Below are 21170 nucleotides of genomic sequence, written 5' to 3' on the forward strand. Positions count from 1 at the left end.
TGAAAATATTTTCATAGTGTACTTTAACATAAATTTATATTGTTGTGTGTCTATTAATTTGTACGTGAAAGTGTTTTCATGTAAAATATTCCTCCCTGTCATACCATTTTATCATGTGAATGTTCATGTCCATTTTAACACGAAAACATTTTCATGTACCCGTGAGAGTTTTTTACGGTGCAATTTAAACATAAATAATTGTATGAAACGTAGTTAAGAGGTAGTAGAAAACAAAACTTCTATGTTGAATGTCCGAAAGGTAAATTTCAAAAAAAAAAAAAAAGAATGGCTGAAAGAGTGAAAGGTATATGCATATAATATGTTGTAGGAAAGAGTTTGAAATTTTCAATTTCGATAAAGGAATAGGTTCAAAATTCTTTCGTTTTTATTATCTAATCCTAAAACTTTGGTACAGCTAATCCTCTTTTAATTTGAGAGATAGTGTGGGTCGGTGGGTGGATATGAGGGTTTTGCCAAATTTTGGGTTCAGCTAATCCTCTTGTAGTTGAGCTATTCCTAGGTGGAGATAATATAGTGCTTGCTAGCATCAAATTTTCCTCATATGATTATTGAGAGCGATTTTGCTAAAACTATTCAATTAGTCTTGTTTGAGCAGGATATAATCATTTCACCCTTAAGTTGAGATGATTGATATAATTGTCATGGTTGTTCTTCTCATCGGGGTATTGTTAGCATAAGATTTCATCAAGTGTGAAATATAAGAATAAAGAGTCGAAACTTGGTTTTTAAGAGCATTTTTAGACTTGAAATTTGAATATAGATAAAGTCCTTAAAAAAATGGTCGAGAAGACTTGTTTTATGTTATCTTAAATTTGACAAAGTTATGAGATCATGGTTTTGATCTGATAGACTTTTGAAACCTATGTAGATGTTTGCTTCAGTTTGAAAAGCTCGTGTTGGGGATTTTTTTAGGGTGAGAGACCAAATCTGGCGAGTAGGGCTCTGGTGTGAACTCTAACCAGGTAGAGCCGTGAGTTATGAATATCCATTTGTACAAGTCAAGTGCTTCTCCCTTCATATAAGGAGATAAAGTTTATTTTCTGCTCGAGGGGTATGATAGAGGGTAAAATACTACTCTTCCTAAGATACCCAATCTAATGGGTTTATGCCATCAAAAGAATTCAGGATTTTGGTGTATGGGGGTTTGTGGTGGTGGTGGTTAGGAGCTTGGATGGATGGAGAGAGGTGGGTGAGAGCGAATTTGTCACTATTAAAGAGGTAGCAGATGAACTCTATCTGTTAAACAAATAAGAACATATGTTAACCGTTTTTGGTGAGCATTGGAATGCATCTTGACGTTGAGTCATGGAAGCAAGTCTTGCATTAATAATTATCACATCCAACATATCATCATTTAACATTTAAAGAACGCATGAATGCATATGAAAATACAAATGAGTTTGGTGGGGGAGGTTCATGGATCAATTCCTAAAATGTGCAATTTATCTTTCCAATATAAAAAAAAATAAAAAATTCAAATTTTGTAGAGATCTCTACATCTATAAAGAAAACCAAAACATAGCTACCAAAAGACAAACTAATATGAGATAAAGAAACTTGTATTTTCAATTTCCAGGCCAAATCTGAAAATGGTTAACATACAAATTTATGTTCTCTTTTCCTTGAATTTAGGGACGTAGCTAGAACAAGTGACAAGAATCACATGATCTTAGAGCAAAGATTGTTCTAAAAGACAAAACTACAGCTTTAGTAATGATCTCAATCTCAATATAGCAAAGACCCAATAAAATCATCCAGCCACTTTGATCCCATTTTACTCCTATTGGACCATAAATGTGGAACTAGAGCCCGCGGCCCAGTTAGTGATGGTCTATCATATTCATAGAGATTTTTGGTTTTTTAAGGTTATCCTAGCATTGACAAAAACAAAGCAACAAAATAATCAATGTGTTTTCAGAAGTTCCATTTTTCGATTCCAAGAAGTCTGCTACCACTACCAGTCATTAGTAGCCATAAGCAACGTCTGAGCAACTGTTATGCTATCACTAAACAGAAACTAACGTTGTTCTAGTTCTAGGGGTAGGTGGTAGGCTATGTCCTCTTTAGGAGCAAAGTGAAAATAGTTCATGTATATTATATACACAATTTAAGATGAACACAGTGGGAGAGACAAGGAAAGGGAAGCAACTGGAGTTCGTGTATTGAAATGTGTCTTTATTGTCTTCGCAAACAAACAACCATCGTTGACTTCATTGCCTTGCTTAACCCAAACATATACCCGTCACATTCCAATCGCTAAAAAGTACTTTATTTTAGTTAATTAGTTTTTCTCGTTATTATCTCTTGATTCCGTTCCCTTGTTTCAGGCCATATATTATTCAAACCCCAAGGATATATCTTGCTCTTTCTTCCTACTAGTCTTTAATTGAAAACTTTTACACCCTATAATTTTAGGTTCATATAATTAATGGCTCCTTTCACTCTCATATAAAAACTCTATTTTGATATGATACATGCATCTTCATGGTCACATAGTGTAATAAAATCTCAATGGTACGTTGGAGATTACTTGATGTAGCCTTTAGTGGTGAAAGGCGAAACGGGATAAATTACGGTGTAATCTTTCTAAGTCCTAATCTCCTTCTAAATTTAGTTTTGATTCTTAATTTGAAAAATTCCAATTTTAGGGTTTTATATATTTTTTTTTTGATAGACAAATGTTAGTTGTTAGAAATGTTAGTAAATTAGTCCCTCCTCCGGGTTCGAACCCGGGACCCTTCACCCCCACCCAACCGAACCCTTATGTCCCTAGCTCTTAACACTTGAGTTATCATTCAGGGACAAGGTTTTATATATTGAATTGGTTATAAAGATTTTTAATTAACTAATGAATTATATATTATAATTGTGCTATAATTTCAATCGAGTTCATTAGTTATTCCGCTACACATACATTTAGTTCTTGGCATATACTCTGTCTGGAATTTTAGGCAATGCAAAAATTGGTCACCTAATTCACCCTTTCAAAAAAAAAAGACTAGTGTTTACAAAATGTGGCTGAATCAATAGATTATTGTATGAGAATCTCTCATTTCCATTTGAATTATTTTCTTCTTTAGACCATCCGACCTACTCTTCCAATGGGGTCCATACATCCTTTCACAAATGGGCTTCTAATCCTACTAGACCCATACGGCCATACACATCTCCTTTTTAACAAATAGGCTACTAATTTTACAAGTTTTTTCATAGGAGACAATCATTTTTAAGTCGAGAACATTTATGTTATAGCGAGACTAGCTCTCTAACAAATATTTTTCCTCACACAAGGCTCTAACCCAAAACATTTTTCAATAGGAGTCAAACATGCATGTGCACATAATGACATAAACCAATTAAGCACACATGAGTGAATATTAACCTGTTTTTAGCCAAATCGATTTCTCAAATAGATAAATAAATAGGAATAATAAACTTTTAAAGGCAGCATGTAGTCATTCAAATATTCTCTTGAACAGTAATATTTAGGAAAGCATGCTAGCTTTCTTCATTATCCTATCCAATACGACCCCACAATATATATACTTTAGGAAGTCTTTGGTTATATTAAGAAAAGTGGGTGTCCTTGTCCAATTTCCACCTTGGGGGCCCTTTTGATTAAGGCTTAAAAGACCAGCATATTCTGACCTCTGACCATAGAGAATTTATGTTTGCCTACCTTCAACCATGCACGAGGGTAGAATTTTAGTTATTTAGTGCACTAAGCAATGAAAGGTAAGGCCCCAAGAGTTCATGAGCTGCTAGGTAGCTTTTGACCATCCTTCAGCCTTTAATTTAGTTAGCCCAAGAAAGAAGAGTTTGAATGGAAAGTCCTAGGATCTGGTGATGAGGAAATAAATATGGGAAATGGAATGCATGGTTTAAGGCGTGGGGGAATATGTTTGGGTAGTGGCACGCGAACTTATCGCCACAAATCATGAGATAGAGAGATGCAAGGGATTCTTTTATAAAAGAGTCTTTTGTACATCCCAAAACTTTCAAAGAGGGGAAGAAGAATATATAGATTGGATGGCATTATAGATATGAAAAATGAAAAGCAGCAATAAAATGGTTCAAGTGATACATTTTTTTATAAGCTGATTCAAGTGATACATATTTATTTGTATCAAAATAGTCTCAAACTAACCTCTTTTACAAAATCTTGTATATTGATTGTTATATAGAATGGTTGATACTTGATATTGATCAATGGAAAATTGAATTATGAAAACTATTATGTGATTGGTTAATTTGCTATTGCAGGAGTTGCATAGCAAGGAGACGATTTGAATCCCTATTTTTCTTGACATGTTTGATCGGAGGGGAATGAAGAGGAGTAGAGGAGACGAGTTTTTTTAAACTGGTTTTGTTTGATTCAATTTTTATGAAAAGAGGAGAGTGAAGTGAAAGAGGGGTTTTGTTTCCCTCCAAAAGTGGGTGATTTTGAAAGAAAATATTTTGTTAGATAAAAATTCTCTTCTTCAATTTTAAAACTCGCTTAAAAGTAAAAGTAACAAATGAATTTGTTTTAAACCACCGCTCTCGTTTGATGAACTAAATAAGAATAAGAAATAAGTTATTTCCTCTCACATTCTTTATGCTCTTTTTAACCAAACAGAATAAAAATAAAAATTCTTAACCTCCCCTCGGTTAAAACTCATGACCTTCCTCTCATTTTACTGTTGAACCACACATACTATGAAGCAAAGTCTTAGACTCGAGTAAAAAACTTTATTAGGAGAGTTTGTCCCAGTCCTAACCCATCAAGATATGAGTGTTATCAGCTCGAATAAGACCACATTCGCAAAAGCCATAATGTTTATTAGACGAAAAGAAAAACGCAAGTGGTAAAGAATGGAGAGGAAAAAAAGGAAGTGGTAAGCAAAACCCAAGAAGAGTGTCTCCTAGTGCAGGCTCAAGGCAGGGCCCCTTTGGCGCCGGTGTCCCCGCGCGCTTTTGTTTGTTGGTTATTTCTTGCCTCTCTTTGTAATTGTGTGTGTGTGTATGTGTGTGATTCTTCATTTCTTTGTGTGAAAGATGATGGAACACACTCTACGTTTTCGAAACTTCTTTCAAGACAGAATCACTTCACTGACATTCTGCACCCTGTTCCCAATCTTCTTCTCTCTCTCTTGCCACTAACACACAGTTTGACCACACCTTTTTATTTTCTACCTGAAATCCATAATAACATGTACTACAATTATGTTAATATATCTGGACATTACCAAAAGTACCATATTAATTAGACATTGTATGACAGAGATAAAGGGTTGGTCATTAAAAGTTCAAAAGGATATGTCATGCTACACAACTTAGCAACATTATTGGCTCCACATTTAAACATTCTACCATCACTTTTTCTTCTATAAAAGTGTACTAGGAATAATCTCTCCAATTATCACTTTTCATTGTGAAAATTTACATAATTTCCAAACACTCACTTAACCTAATTCATTACCAAATGTGATTCATAGAGATCATGTAGGAAACACATGGGATAATCAAATTGATTTGAGAGAAAAAAAAAGTGAGATTAGTCACAACAATATAAAGATCCAAAGGGCTAACCTACATCTAGCTAGCCGTCAAGACTCGGGTTTGAGCCTTACCCATAAGAGTGTGAGTTCAAATCCCCTATGGATAGAAATTTCAAGATTCTCAATCAGAAAAATCCTCGGGTGCTCCAGAATACCACTGGAGCGGACCTTTGGTAGCTTCCACAAGGGTACTAGATGAGATAATTCTCCCCCGTCAGAGATCCTAGTATGTCATTGACATCTTGTCGAGCAGGTATGGAGAGGCCTCTCCGAACCCTACCATTTTTTCTATAAAAAAAAAGATCAAAAAGAAAAAAAAAGTTTCAATTATGATTACCTGCCAGAATACCTGAATGATCTTTTTCTTTCTTTTTTGATATGTCTCTTCCCCATCCCTCCAAAGGAGACAGGTAAAGAGAATGAGTAACTTAATTCAATTCCTTTAATTAATGGATATTTTAAGAAAACCATGATTTGCTCTTACAGCCAGGGAGGGCAAACAAACATATAAGCCAACTATCTTATTCTCTTTTGCTAAAAGCATATGATCAATTGCAAGCAAGCATGATCTAAAAAGGGTCCTAGTTAAAAACAATAATTAATGCTAGAAAGGAAGGGTACAAAATTAAAAGAGTTGTTTGAGATGTGTTTCATTTGTGTGTGTGTGTGAAGAATATTTCAGGTGCATGCGCAAAGACACAAGAGGTTGATTTTTATTGAGTACAAACTAAGCATGACAAACCCTAAAGTAAGTGTTGCTCCCCCTTGACATCATTCCACTCACCTTCTTCACCTTAATTCTCATCCCGAGGCAAAACCTACCAGTATATACATTCATTCTCTGCTCCTCAAACATCCTCACTTCACCTCTCATCTTCTAAACCCTTTCAAAAACCTCCCTCTGTTCATGAAGCTTCAGTGTTTGTATTAATTCCTATGAGAAGATTTTATTTTTCTTACACTTATTGATCCTGCATCATTTCATAAATAATAACCATTCCTTCTTATGTTGCTATATATATATGGTCTATTAATTGAGGCTTGCATGAGAAGCAATAGTGTTGTAGGGTGGATTAGAACCAATATCAATAATGTTCAAGCTTTATGTATTGTAGGGATATAAGGACAAATTAGCAAAGGCAATAAAACACCCCATGCCTCTGTCTTTTGTCTATTTTCCAGTTTTTGGTAGAGTATGTGGAGAACCCACTTCTATTTGCTTGGAATATAAATCTATTTAAGGGTTTTGTGCTTTCCACTTTATGAGTTTTCATATAGGCATGCTGCTAGTGCATATATGGTTGCACCAGAATTAGTGCATTGGTATTTGATAGTGACTCCTCCTATCCCATCAATTGGAGAGTTTAAATTAGTGATATTGTTCCTCATATCATATCATCACCCTCTTCCTGATCCAGCTCCACCACCATGGTTTGTATTTTCATATAATTCATGCTTTACTTGCAAAATGGACACTCAATAATTGTGATTAGGTGCACAATGGGACCATTTGGGATATTGTTTAATGTTGAAAGTTGAAACTACTTTTTCTTCCTTTTTGGTAGATAGTCTATTGGTGAGGTAGCCATGAAAACCACTTGAAATTTTCTTCCAACTCTCAACCCTACATAACATGGATCTTTGTCAGGTCATATCCATGGTGGAATATATATTGATTGATCTGATCATCAGCTTTCGTTCTGTACTATGCTAAGAGAGAATATTGATGATGATGATAATGTTTGGGATTTGGGAAGCAGAGAAAGCGATGTTGGTGAGGTTCAATCTGAAGACGGATTTACATGAAGAAGCAGTAAAATACGATCTCAGATTGAGCCGCGCCAATATCACTTTTCTTATTCATGAGCTCTGCCTCTGTTGCTAGCTTTCCAACTCATATCCCAACTCATTAGATTCTTCTCTTGTCAGAATAATATTCCCAATATTGAATGGTGGATCTTATTATATCATAACAAATTAACATTTCCCTCTTGGTTGGGGCAATCTTTGAATTCATGAAACTATATGGTGCTATGGAAGCTCAAGACAAATGCAGTAGGAATGTGATTGACACATAAATATTCTCATGGTACAAAGGTAAGTATATATGCAATATTTATGCTCATTATCTTACGCTATTGGTGCTGGTTTTTCTGGTTTTATTTTGAGTATGATAGTCACATCAAAATTATTGCATGTGTATATTCTGATTCTCATTTACACTAATTTCAAGGTGATATGACAGGAAGTATGGGACAAAAGTTAAATGAGAGAAGAGGCTGTGATCAGCACTGTAGCCATGCATATGTATACCAAGTCCAGATTCATCATAAAAAAAACTCTTTCCTTCTTTATATTCATTTTGGGCACTACTCTCTATGAAGGTCTTCTTAAACATGTTGCTGTGTTTGAAGGTATGTTTGGTTTCATTAACATCAAAAAAAGTATTAATGTATATTGGAATATAACAATAAGTACTCTAGTTATATATACAAATTTTCATCCTTTTCTTTTTACCTAGCTACTTGAAGATCAATTAGACCATGCACTTGCTTTTTTTTATTTGTGATGATCATATTTTTCCATATTAGACCAAGAGGCTTGTATCAGTTTGTGAAGGAAGTGAACTTAAGTAGATAGGTAAGAAACTTGAAATACAAGACAATGGACCTTCTAGCTAGCCTATTGTTTGATCAAATTCCAAAGTAAACCATGCACCATATATAGTATAATTTGATGATTAAGTCTAAACACAATATTTGTTTTGATAAAGCTTATGCAGGAAATTTAACTTGAAAACTGCAAATATATAATTGCTGTTTCTTGAGGGTCATCAATCACGCTAAAACTCGTGGTACATATAGGCGTGTTTGTAAACTCAACATTGGTGAATGTGTATGTGTGCACTGCAAAGCTCCTCGATCAAACGCAGCATATGCTTGATCTAACAAGTGGTAGTAGAGCAAAGTTCACATGTGTTTGAGTTCATGATAAACGCACTGAAAATATGACTAAAATAGTTCTTATAAAGGTTAGAATAACTCTTACATTTAAGCTAAGCTACCTTTTCGGATTTAGTGAGACCAAATTTGAATTCTAATATAGTACTCTAGCCTATTCTAAACTGTTTATTGGAGATCACCTGGAAGCCAAGGTATTTTCTCTTTTTTCTTCTTGATGGCATTGGATTTTTGTTTTATTGCTTTGCTTTTGGGTCATTTTACAGGCAAAAAAAAAGCTCGTCTTCTCACCTAAATCAATGCAATATTCTTCTCTGATCTCTGGTATGTTATCATGTCACCTAAATCAATGCAACTTTAGTTTGTCAATGATCAGCACCTATGTTAGCATGTCTACCAGGTTCTTGCTTCCCACAATCTTCTTCAATGTTAGCACCTCTCCGTAAAGCAAAGATTTTATGAAGTGGTAACTTATATCAATGTCTTTTGTCCTAGAGTAGAATGTTGAATTCTTTACAAAATGTACTAAACTTTCACTATTACTTCGCAAAACACTTCATCCCTAGTTGATTCACAACTCTATATATCAACAATCCTTGAAGTTATATCAACTCTTTACTAGCTTATGTTACTGCTGCATACTCAACCTTTATAGAGGATAAAAGCAATCTTTTGTATTCGCAACATCCAACTGACAGGTGTAGTACCAATAGTGAAAATGTAACCGGTGGTGCTTCTTCAATGATCGACTTCACCTCCAAAGTCTTCGTCTACGTAGCCTTGTAAACACTTCTTTGCAGTGCCTAGTATCCTTAAAGTCCACTTGACTGTTTCCCAAAGAGCATCGATTGGATTTGCCAAAACCTGCTTACAACTCCACCGTATGACCAATGTTTGGTCTAGTACAAAACATTGCATACATAAAACTTTCGGTGACTGAAGCATACATAATCTTAGCCATGTAGTCTCTTTCTTCCTCCGTCTAAGGGGACTGGTCCTTGAATAGGTGAAAATGACTGGTCAAAGGTGTGTTAGCTGGCTTGGCCTTACCCATGTTGAATCTTTTCAAAACACAATTGATGTATTTCGCCAGGCATAACTGCAAAGTTCCTCTTTGCTTATCTCTCGTGATTTACATTCCAAGAATCTTCTTTGCTGGATTCAAGTCTTTCATGTCAAATTATTTTGACATCGACATCTTCAATTATTTTTTATCACGTTCATATCTAAAGATGCTACTAACGTATCATCAACATAAAAAAGCAAAATGGTATAAATGGACTTATATCTCATGAAGAAATAATAAGTGTGTAACACATGTTTGATAGCCAAACTTAAGGGATTTAAATTACGTATCTTCTTTTCTTTGCCCTATTCCCTAATTCGTCAATCAATCAATCGACTTTGATACACACTTATTGTCTCTTCAACATATTTTTACCAACTTTTTCTTTTAATCAATGTTTTTTTTACACCACTCATCGTATCTCTCACTTATCTCTTCTATTCAAATAGGTAGAGGTAAAATTGAGGTGAGTATGAATTATTATCCAAATATAAACATTATGTTGGCACTAGAAAATATAAAATATTCGGCTAATGGGTCGGTTAAGTGCTGATGGATTGGCGACTGAATATTTTATTTAAGTTTTTCAAATATAAATATAGTTTTAGTTAGCTGAGTCTCAATGTGCTAATTGATCATAGAGTACTACTAACTATATGAACTAATTTGAATTTTCTCAACAGTGTAGTTACTTGAAGTTAGCTGAGTCAAAATGTGCTGATAAACGGGCTGTTAATAAACTAATTTGGACTTTTAAATTTGGCCACCTGAGACACAATGTGCTGATGAATCGTCCGTTAGTCAATTTATTCAAACTTTGTGACTTAGGCAAGTGATGATTTGACTGTAAAATGTAGAGGGTTGTTAGTCTAATTTCGTTACTTTAGTAAAAAAAACCAAGAAAAAGCAGTGTGAGCCAGATTAGATCCTTAACATTTTTCTTCTAATTTTCTATAGGAAAAAAATGGAGTACTAATGGATCATTATCTTGTCAACATAGTTGCTCATCATCATGAATGTGATGTGGGATCTGCGGTCCATTACCAGCCCATCATATTCATGTACGTGGGCTTTTCCATTTGTATGCTATGAAGACTATGATGTGTGGTCACTACTTGCTACCTGATATACAACATTCTGCTAGGGGTTTTGGCGTGCATAATGATATCTAGAAGATCAGAGTACTCATACAAAAACTAACAGTCAAAGTTGAACAATATGCAAGTAGATGTCAGACTTTAAACTGCAGGAGAGAAGGTAAAAATGCTTGAGGACATAGAAATTGATCCTCCTTAATCTGATTAATTATAAAAATGTTCAAGAAGGATTTTAGTTTATCAAGTTATTCCATATATGATATCCAAGAACAAACAATATTCGAAATTCTACTAAGAGAGATCACATAATTTACCCTGTAGTACAATAATTTTTTAATTAGCAATTTATCTTGCAAAACAATCTTTCTTATGTTTGGCAATAGGAACCATATCAAGAACTTGTAACATAAGGCATGGTTAAAGTCCCATATCATTAACTATCTCAGACTTCCTTAATTTTATGTCTTCTTTTATAAAAATGACTTTATATTCAATTTTCTTTTAATTACTCTGTCTCTTAGCTTTCAAGATTTTAATTTCATGAAATTCAGTAAGAATAAATTTTCTGGTTTAACTATACGATATGACAGCAATGTCAGTTCAAAATGTAGGGACTAATTATCTAAATAAATTTCCAGTAAAGAAGTCAATGAAATAGTGTCATAATGAAAGAAGTATTAAAATGATGTATACGTGACTTTCCAGGATACATGTTATATGAAGAAAGGGGAAATGGGGAAGGAGATATATAGAATGTGCAAACATGATGATGTGTTTGTCCATAAACTCTGAGACAGAGAAACAGTCACTAACTTGTGGTGTGGTAATTAACCAAATCCAAATTATGACTTCCATAACCTAAATCTGAATTTGAATTTAATCCTGACTTCTTTTCCTGCAGCCATTTTTTAGCCTCCATAAGTTCATAACAACAATACTTATTCAAAGAGCCAGTCTCGATGCAACGGTAAGGTTGCTGCCACGGCTTTGCAAGCACAAGTTCGAGCTGTGGAATCAACATACATTAGATCACAAAGAGGATCTAACCCCTAACAGGACCTCGCGCATAACTGGAGCATTATAGATTTATAGTAACAAGTTTTCCCTTTGTCTTTTTTTTTAACAACAGCACTCATTAAAGTTTACATTGTTGTTGGAGGAAGATTTTGAAGTTAACACATGCTGTCAAGTCTTGCTACACATTTAAAAATTAGCCAATGGCAAGAATGCTTTCTGTGATTGATCACAAGCATCTAGGATTCTAGATTGTACACTAGACAACAAGAACAATCAAACCTTTTCCCACTAGTATATGAAGGTTGCTTTGTAGGTACATATGGGTCTAATTTAGCTCAAAATGATATCTTTCATACTCCAATGAATTTCCTGGGAACTAAACATGAAAACAGGCATCGTATCACATTTCTGTGGACCGTACTAGAAGAAATAGACTATCTTACAAGGATCTGAGACACTTTCTCCTTAAATTAAGGAGGAAAAGAGAAAGAACAGTAATAATGGATAAAGAGTTTTGCCCTTTGAAGTATATATCCAGACTCTCATAATTTCAGAAAAACAAGAAAGAATCTGGTATCATTACACTTTTTCGATCGTGTGTGTTTGATATTGCAATGTTAGGTCTCACTGCTTCCCAGGTCCAAACACCTAACTAACTGTATTTGACAGTTAATTTTTACTTTCTTTATCTCAGAATTTGAGTTAGGCAGGCCTAACTACCATGAAAGGCTTTTGAGTTAGAGTTAACCTTAACTTGAATTTTAAGGTAACCAAGTCTAAAAGAAATAGACATTGGGAGCTGGAAATTTGCAGCTGCAGCCTGCGAGTGGCCCATATTTGATTAGTCTCCAATAAACGAATCTATAGACTCTGATATCATCTGAGAATTCATGTTAGACCTAACTTTACCTAGAAGCTAGCTTTTGCAGTGCTACAACCACTACCAGGGCCAAGAAGACTAGTGTAAATCTTAGGCATTAAGGAGGGCTATGGATAAAAAAAAATGGACAGCACATAAGCATTTGCTTCAATTTCTCCTAATAATGACAAGATAAGGTGAAAAATAAATATAATTTTGTCCAATTGAATCTTAAAATGCATGTTGGGATATATATTAGATCATGTAACCTTTTGGTTTTCTTGGTGTATTTACTTGGGTTTCTTTCTAGCAGGAAATGTGGATTTGTAAGTGAAACTTTAACTACAGTATAGTAGTAAATATATGACATAGACTTTTCACAGGACACAGAACTGTGATTGGGTTGCCATTGCACTATTCATTCATTTGTCATAGATTACTAGTCTAGATGGGGTAAATATTGAAAGTTGTGAGTTCAAGAATCTAGTCTAGCCACAAATTAATTAAGTACAAAGAGTACGATGTCTTCTTTTCTTAATTTTACGAAAAACAAACAGTTCAATGATCAACTTTGTGATCCTCTTATCTAAGTAGACATCATCTTATGTACTATATTAGAAATTTATCTTTAAAAGTAAATTTAGTAAATTTACTTTACTTTATGAGAACAACATCAATTTTCTGGCTATACTTTTTCAATATTATTTTCAAACACATTCATATTGGGAATTCAAGTGAGTTTGAAGCAAGAATGAATGAGATAGTTGAAGGAAATTAAGAGACGTGAATACAAAGTTAACTCTTTGGTGTTGGCTCATTGGTGATTTGGGTCTGCACTGGGCCCTAGCCGCTTAGTCATGATTTGAAGCCCTATGTCACGAGAATTCCCCATATCAAACGTGGATTTTTTTTCCTGAAAATGTTAGCTATACATACATTTTTTAGTGATACCCAATCGACATATATACTAGCAACAATTTTTAACTGCCGCTAATGTTTGCGGCTAGCGGCTGTTAAAAATCCTGCTAAATTGTATGTCGATTGGATGTCCGCTACAAAACATATGTTATGTACACATATAATCACCATTTTTTTCTTGAATTCTCTAATTTGAGCATGGATGGCTTATCAAAATATTCTCTACCAGGTTAGGTCACTTATGTGTAATGCCAGCACCCCAAAAATAAAGAAGCATGTACTCAAAAATAAAAGAAGCCTAGCCTCTCTTGCTAGTGAATGGTGAACCTGAAAAAGAAAGAATGGTGTGAGCTTAGGAAAGATTCTAGCGTGATAGGTACTAGAAGTGGCATAAGTTTCCACTACTGACAGGTACAAGCAGATTCTATAAATAATTGCTGCTTTGGTATAAACATCATATTTTGTAGCCACCACAATTCTCATAAAAACGAATAAGCTAAAGAAAATTCTGGTTCTATATCTCAATTCAAATTGTCACGGAAGACAGTTAAACACAAGGCAGTCTCCAAACAATTATGCTATGCATAAAGACATATGCTTTGTATGTTGGCATCAAGCATATATGCTGATTTGGATGGATTCTTTCTTGATATTTAATATTGATAGATTATGGCTATTTGGATACCCGTTAGCACCAAGCCACCAATATATACCGATGTTAGCACTCACTTCAAGATAAAAAATGAATGAAACTCTTCTTATGGATTGAGATGAAAGTATGTTTACATCGTACTGGTATTCAAACACACATTGCTATTTAGGGTCTAATGAATAAAGCATACTAGAAGTAAACCAATCTATTGTACATACAAGAACTATGATTTGTCTCAATAGAATTAAAATGAAGCATAAAAATTTTAGCACTAAAGTAGAGAAATGTTATTTTCACTGCTAGACACTATTGATTCAGGCAGCTGCAAACAATTTTCTGAGACTTGAGGCCTTTCATATAGATACAGGATTTCTCAATTACAGCATTAGCAAATGGCAAGTGTTAGCTCTCTAATATAAGAGCCAAAAGAAAATCAATGTATCATTACTCTTCCATCATTCTTCTGGCCCTGACAGATTTTAAACACCCAAAAACTAGGTAAGTTTGAAATGTCCATGTCCACACATAACAACAAAAACAACCACCTTGGTTTCAATCAAAATGATTGAGCCAGCAATAAAGAGGATCGCTTCCGATCATCGATGGTGATGCTGCTTGCCGGTATTCAAGGGAGAAGCCCTCATGCTCTTGGACTGAGTGTAAGTTAAATGTGGAGTTCCATCTGATTTCTTCTTTCTTCTCCCTTGCTGTGATAAACGAGAGTGATACAAGATTGCGAGGTCGTTAAGATCCTGCAATGGGGTCAGAGCCTTCACAACTTCATCCATGTTAGGACGGCATTTGGGGTCTCTACTGAGGCAACTATAAGCTAACTGGGAAATTTTCTGCACTCCTTTCAAAGAATAATTTAGTTCCAAGCGAGGATCCACGAGTTGGTAGAGTTTTCGCTTGTCTGCTAAATATGGCCTAGCCCATGAAACAAGACTTTGTTCCCCACTCGGGCGCTTCTTGTCCATCGATCTTCTTCCTGTTAAAATCTCAAGCAACACAACTCCAAAGCTATAAACATCACTTTTTGAAGTCAAGTGTCCTGGTAAAAAAAGAAAGAAAAAACCATACAATTAGTTATATCAGTCTGAATGATAACACATTGCCATGTGCTGCTTTTGCATAATGTTCTGCTTTGTAGCAGGAATTCTAATCCATTATACAACTTCTTAGCACAAAATATAGAAGTTCTAGAGGTTATAGATGCTAGAGTTTCCTAATCCTTTCGAGCTTCAAGCTACTTAGTAAAAAATTCATACCTGTCATGACGTATTCTGGAGCAGCATAACCATAAGTGCCAACAACTCTAGTAGAAACATGTGTTTTGTCCCCCTGAGGGCCTGCTTTTGCTAGACCAAAATCTGAAAGCTTTGCATTATACTCCTGTAAAACACCACATTAATAACTTATCAAAGGTAAGAAAAAAAAAACAAGAAAGAAAGAAAATTTCAGAGAACCTTTTTTTTGGGTTATCAATTCTTCTTAGAAACTGATATTACTAACCACATACCGTATCAAGCAAAATGTTTGATGTTTTGAAATCTCTGTAGATGACTGGTTCTGGACCATTATGGAGGAAAGCCAATCCTTTTGCTGCACCAAGTGAAATCTTAACCCTGTTGGACCAGGGAAGAGGTACGGTTCCTTCAAAATGCAGGCAAAATCAGCACTTATTGTAGGTTAAAGATTAAAAGGATAGGGACCAGAACAGAACAGCTAGTTATCAAATTCATAAAGGATATGGAAGTAGAAGACGGAAAAGGAAAATAAGAGTGAAAAGGAAAAGTGATTAAGTGATCAAGAACAAGTTTCACAAAGAGAACTAACTCATGAAAAGAAGGGCAAAAAAGATTCTGCAAATTTCTCAATGCATCCAGTGAACACTGGAATATGTTTTATAGGATACAAATATTCTTGATCATTTCCTCCAAATACTTGGTATTTCATTTGGTAATTCTACAGAGGATTTCTGATAACCTTAGAGTGTATAATTTTTCCTAAGTCATTGCTACAGCCAACAAAACATATCATTATATTATAAACTGACAAAGGTCTTAAATGACATCACATTAAGGTAGCTGATTTGTAAGTTGTATGTAAATGCAGTAATTATATGTGAAATTGTGAATTCAACACCAATCATCAGTTGCTCCAATGAATAGTCCAGAGAGGGGTAAAACCAACACAAAACATATGTGGATGAAGAAAGAATCCTACAATGATTGTCGTATAAAGTTACAGATTAACCAAACCATATCACTTGGTAGCAATTCATGTTTTGGTTTATTCTTCAAGCAACAAGAAATGATTTGTACTAGAAACCTACAAATCATTCTCACATAAACTCTTAAGTATGAAATTCCATATGACTCTTCAAGGAAAACTCACTTCTGAATAGATGATTTTCTAGACTGCCACGGGTCATAAACTCGTAAACAAGAAGCCGCTGATCATCTTCAATGCAGTAGCCGATAAGTTTCACAAGGTTAGGATGGTGAAGCTGTCCAAGAAAGTCAACTTCAGCCTGCATAAACAAATTTCCAATTTATAGTCTAATCTCCATAATGTCCTAGACAATCTTTTATGATATCAATCTACTAACCCAAACCAGATATTTTTACTAACCACCCATTCTCTGTGACCCTGAAGACCATCTGGCTTCAAGCTTTTGACAGCCACTGTAACCCCTGACCCGGGTTTCGCCGGGGCAGTTCCATCTTCCTCAATCCATCCTTTGAAAACATAGCCAAAGCCACCCTCCCCAAGAATGCTATCTGGTCTGAAATTTCCAGTTGCTGATTTTAGTTCTTGAAATGTAAATTGAAGGAGCTGGCAAGGAGCCTTGTTCTCCTGAGCCGCAGCGGGATCAGGATTATCAGAAGATAGTCGAGCTTCATTCGGAGGAAATAGTTCTCGATTGCTAGCATTCAGGTACCGCGTCTCAGTTGCTGCATCAACATGAAGAATGTGTGAAAAGGCTTACACAAGAAATAGATAGATGATAATTGCATATGAATGAAAAACAAATAGCACTTATTGAAGCTTATTTAGTGCATTTTCTTTTAGATAAGCTCCAATAAACTCGTATCCAAACGGACTACTTCAACTACAAATTCTGGCAGCCCAATTTAGAGCAAATTGATAACTAAGAAAAATACTTAAAATCCCTAGAATTAAATAAATCAGAAAATTTATTCCTCTGTAATAGAATGAAAAATTGAAATCCTTTAGAATTTTACAAGAGGGACTAGTTTCCAAGCGTGCTCTATGTTGCTTTCTTTCAAAGGAATTATGCTGTCAGCTCTGCTTTAACAGAACATGAAAATAGAAAAAGGGTTCTGGGAAAGCACAGAGAGAAAGCACACCAAAAAAATTCATCTTTTTAACCACCCACATCATAATTGAACTCCTTAAAAAAAAATACCCACCACCCTCAAACCAAAATAAAAACTTCCCTTAAAATTTGATGATTTTAAGCAAAACCCAGAATCAAAAACTTCAAAACTCCACAAAATGGTTGCTCATAGATAGAGAGAGAGGATTTGAGAAGGAGAAGGAAGAGATGAACAGCCTCATAAACAAGAAAGTAACAAAAACATAGTAGCATTTCTGATTCTGACACTCAGGCACTGCACTGGTCCTGGAGATTCAATATGAGAAAGGAAAGAAAACAAAAACGTAATGGAAAACTGAATTTTGCAGCATGAAAAAAGTGGCTGCTATACTATGTATATATATCTGTACTCTGTAGTAGCAAAACAAAAGTACCTGCATCATGAACGAGACTAGTACGAGGGATAGTGTTAGCAGAGTCTCTGGAATCTGAGGGTTTGCACGCACCTCTAACGCCACGTTTGAGGACACTCCAGCACCCGCACTTCTTCTTCTTCTGCTCTATCTCCATGGCTGGATGGTTGCTAAAAAGTTTCATTCATTCATTCAATCATTCACTCATGCTCTGTTGCAGAGAAGAGAGAAGAAGAGATTAACCATGGTTGCTACGAGTGAAAGAAAGAGAATGGAATTGGAAGGTAGTGGTGGTGTTTGTTGTGGTTGTGTTGTTGGAGATTACAGGCATCATGATCGCCATCATCGCAGTGTGTACAAAAAGAACTTTTTTGCCACCACCTTTTTTGTGTGTGTGGGGTGAATGGAATGAGACACTCTCTCTCTCTACTCCTCTGTCTTTACCTGCCGGCTCCAAATTACCAAAAAACATATAAACTCATGTATGTCTAACAAAGTTTTAATCATTGTCTAGATAATCCTATAATAACTTTAAGTAATTTGCACATAAAGTGAACTTTTAAATTTTTATTTGCTATTTGAATTTTTAATGATAGGTAGTTCAAAAAAAAATGGAATTCAAACTAATTTAAAGGATTTTTGGCTCTCTAAATCTCATCTCATAATGTCATGGTTGAATAACTTGTCCTTTAAATGGTACTACTTATAATTTAAGTTTTAACATTTAAAATAAAAGATAAATAGAATTAATTTTCTATTGTTTTATGTACCTATTGAACTATGGATCGTGATAGTCCGGCCTAAAAAAAAGCTAATTCGTAAAGTCCAATAAATAGATAATGTTTTTAAGGTCTTGGAAGGTTGTGTACCTATCGAGTTATCAATCACAGAACGACTTTGATAACATCAACTCTAACCTTCAAAGAGTGCATGCAGGAGGCTTACTGTGATTTCTCCGACTATGAGGGTATCGTGGATACCCTTGGAGGCCTCCACCATTGCGATAAATGTGGGCTATAATTGTTGTGGTAGCCCTTTGCGATCTGGGTTAGGTGAGTGTTTGCGAAATTTGTGTGTGTTCGGATTGTGGTTTCCTTAGGCATGGAGGTATGGAGATCCTAGCAACATGCATGGTCTCAAGCTTGCTTGGCAGGGCCATGTATAGATGTTTTGGGACCTGAGGCAGAAATGTTAAAGTGATTTTCTTTTGACACTAATTTTAAAAAGACTTAATAAATAATGTAAATTATGAATTCTCTTTTATATTAATATTCTAGTTTTTTAAGCTGCAAAATCATTTATTTACAATCAAACGATTCTAACATTTCGCTTTTAATAGATAACATAACTAATTCATTCAATTTATCTTGTAATATCGATGAACTCAGATACGATTTAAACTAACATTTATGACTAATCACAAATTCAAATTTTGATAACGGAAAAATAACATATATTTATTAGAATTTTAGAAAATGTAAATTTACTAATGCTTTACTACTGCTAATAATTGTTAAAGTTGCACTTCTTAGTTTTCATATTGCAGTTAGTATGACATAATTTTTCATTATTTCATTATCTCTCAAATCCTAATATTATATATTATATAAATACTATTTTTTGGGGGCGCCTAAGACAATTGAGGGGCCTAAGACAATTGTCTCAATTGCCCATGCCTTTACACGACCTTGTTGCTTGTGTCAAGGGGTTCAGAAGGGTGGTATGTTGTTCTCGATCATTCATTGTACTCATTGCACGCAATATATCTTGTTAAGAGTATACTTCCTTGATTTGGAATGTCAATTATTTGTAGAAAAATCAATTCTGATCAATTCTTAGTAGCTCCATACCTCCTAAGAGTTATTTTAAACTTTATGGATAATTGATTGATTAATATGGTATGAAAATCTCTATGACCAAGCAGTTTAGAGTTTAATTTTTTCCATCATCAATTCTTCTAAAAAAAAGTTGAATATTTGCACATGATAGGTGAGTCTATCATTGTCCACGCTTCGAGTTCGAGGCAGGAAAATTCAAACAGACTCTTGTGTGAGAGAGCGTGTTAGAAATAATAATATAAAGTTATTCATGTAGCCCTTATAGCAAAAGTAAGATGTAATACATAATTATAGAACACAAAATAGAATGATATGAGTTGCATACTTGTCAAATCATAAACAGAATAAGGATGGAGTGATCTCTTTTGGAAGTCGTCTTGTTTTCATCTCTAGATCTTGTGACAGTCAAGCGACTAGAAGTGACTATGACTTCCTTTGCATTTTACACTTCACTTCGCAATTGTCAATGGGGCAAATTGTGGAGCTGTGTCAAATAAGTAATTCCAGTGTAGGTCTTAACCCTACGAGCTCTTCTGCGAGTTGGCGTGTTAGAAATAATAATATAAAATTAATTCATATAGCTCTTATCCAACAACTTAAATTTTTAAAATAATTAGCTGCTTAACGGTAAGATTCATATTTCACGACCCTTGATTGGTAGTAAGAAACATAACTAGTAACTACCATTCAAAAGAAAAAGAAACATAATTAGTGGATTTATGGTATATTTCACAATCAGATTGGACTAGTTTCTAGAAGGAAGCTTATAAATTATTTTTATTTCTTCAATTATAGAACTGAGGCAAGCAAACTCTCAATGATTTATTATTCAAAGCTCAATAGAAATTTTTGATCCCGTAAAAGACAAGGATAGGCATATTATTGGGGCTTGCAACACAACATACAAAACCTTATTGGGTGCTGAACGAACATATATATATATACGGAGTTTCCCTACATTGCTTTCACTTTCCTCTTAAAGCTTTTGTTAGTTGTGAGCAGCATCTTTCCACAACAAAAAAAGAGCTGTGATTTGTATAAGCAATCTCCAAATGCTTATAATTAGGCGTCAATTAAGTTACACTGATTAAACAATTGAGGGTCATATTATGGTTTGGTCAAACTTAACACAAAGATGGTAAAGAGCATATTTGAGTGCAATATTTCCCATCACTCTTCCTCTCTCTAGACATTGAGGTGAGATATATAGATTCCAAAATGGATGAGCAATGGCTCTATATATGGGTTTTCTCTTGAAGGGGTATATTTAAGGGAGAAAGGAAAGAGTGAGTGGGGAAGATGGTGCTTGGTGAGAGGTCATTTCATCAACAACTATGAACAAAATTGTATTCTATGATGCTAGAGGGATGAAAAGCAATTTGAGACCCTATTCTTTTTTTCTACATTATGCTTTCAATTTGACAAACCTTGTTGGAAAGGAGTGAT

General features: G+C 34.7%; 1 protein-coding gene and 1 long non-coding RNA gene across 4 annotated transcripts; one reads left to right on the top strand and one right to left on the bottom strand.

Annotated features, from left to right (window-relative positions):
• The first annotated feature begins 6022 nt into the window (after positions 1–6022).
• On the top strand, positions 6023–11923 carry LOC130714804 (uncharacterized). 2 transcript variants are annotated; one of them, XR_009011424.1, is made up of 4 exons: positions 6023–7658; positions 7795–7975; positions 8788–10844; positions 11390–11923. It is a non-coding gene; the product is annotated as an uncharacterized LOC130714804 (long non-coding RNA). The 2 variants fall into 2 exon arrangements; XR_009011425.1 differs by having other exon boundaries at positions 6045–7658; positions 10545–10844.
• Positions 11924–14326: 2403 nt separating this feature from the next.
• LOC130715564 (serine/threonine-protein kinase PBL34-like) lies at positions 14327–18335 on the bottom strand. 2 transcript variants are annotated; one of them, XM_057565682.1, is made up of 6 exons: positions 17980–18335; positions 16765–17087; positions 16528–16663; positions 15650–15783; positions 15399–15522; positions 14327–15181 (listed from the first exon to the last, which is right to left on the bottom strand). In XM_057565682.1, the coding sequence occupies exons 1-6, from the start codon at positions 18068–18070 to the stop codon at positions 14727–14729; spliced, it is 1263 nt and encodes a 420-aa protein (XP_057421665.1). In that variant the 5' UTR covers positions 18071–18335; the 3' UTR covers positions 14327–14726. The 2 variants fall into 2 exon arrangements, with proteins under 2 accessions (XP_057421665.1, XP_057421664.1); XM_057565681.1 differs by having other exon boundaries at positions 17908–18334.
• Positions 18336–21170: the final 2835 nt, after the last annotated feature.

The sequence above is a fragment of the Lotus japonicus genome, chromosome 4 (assembly GCF_012489685.1).
Source record: "Lotus japonicus ecotype B-129 chromosome 4, LjGifu_v1.2".
NCBI lineage: Eukaryota > Viridiplantae > Streptophyta > Magnoliopsida > Fabales > Fabaceae > Lotus > Lotus japonicus.

What these genes read in the sequence shown, in the direction of transcription:
- LOC130715564 (XM_057565681.1), bottom strand. Translation starts at nt 18,070, where the DNA reads ATGAAACTTTTTAGCAACCATCCAGCCATGGAGATAGAGCAGAAGAAG. An exon ending in AGGGTCACAGAGAATGGGTG is followed by an intron (nt 16,664 to 16,764) that starts GTTAGTAAAAAT and finishes TTGTTTATGCAG; the next exon opens with GCTGAAGTTGACTTTCTTGG. An exon ending in CAAACATTTTGCTTGATACG is followed by an intron (nt 15,523 to 15,649) that starts GTATGTGGTTAG and finishes GGTGTTTTACAG; the next exon opens with GAGTATAATGCAAAGCTTTC.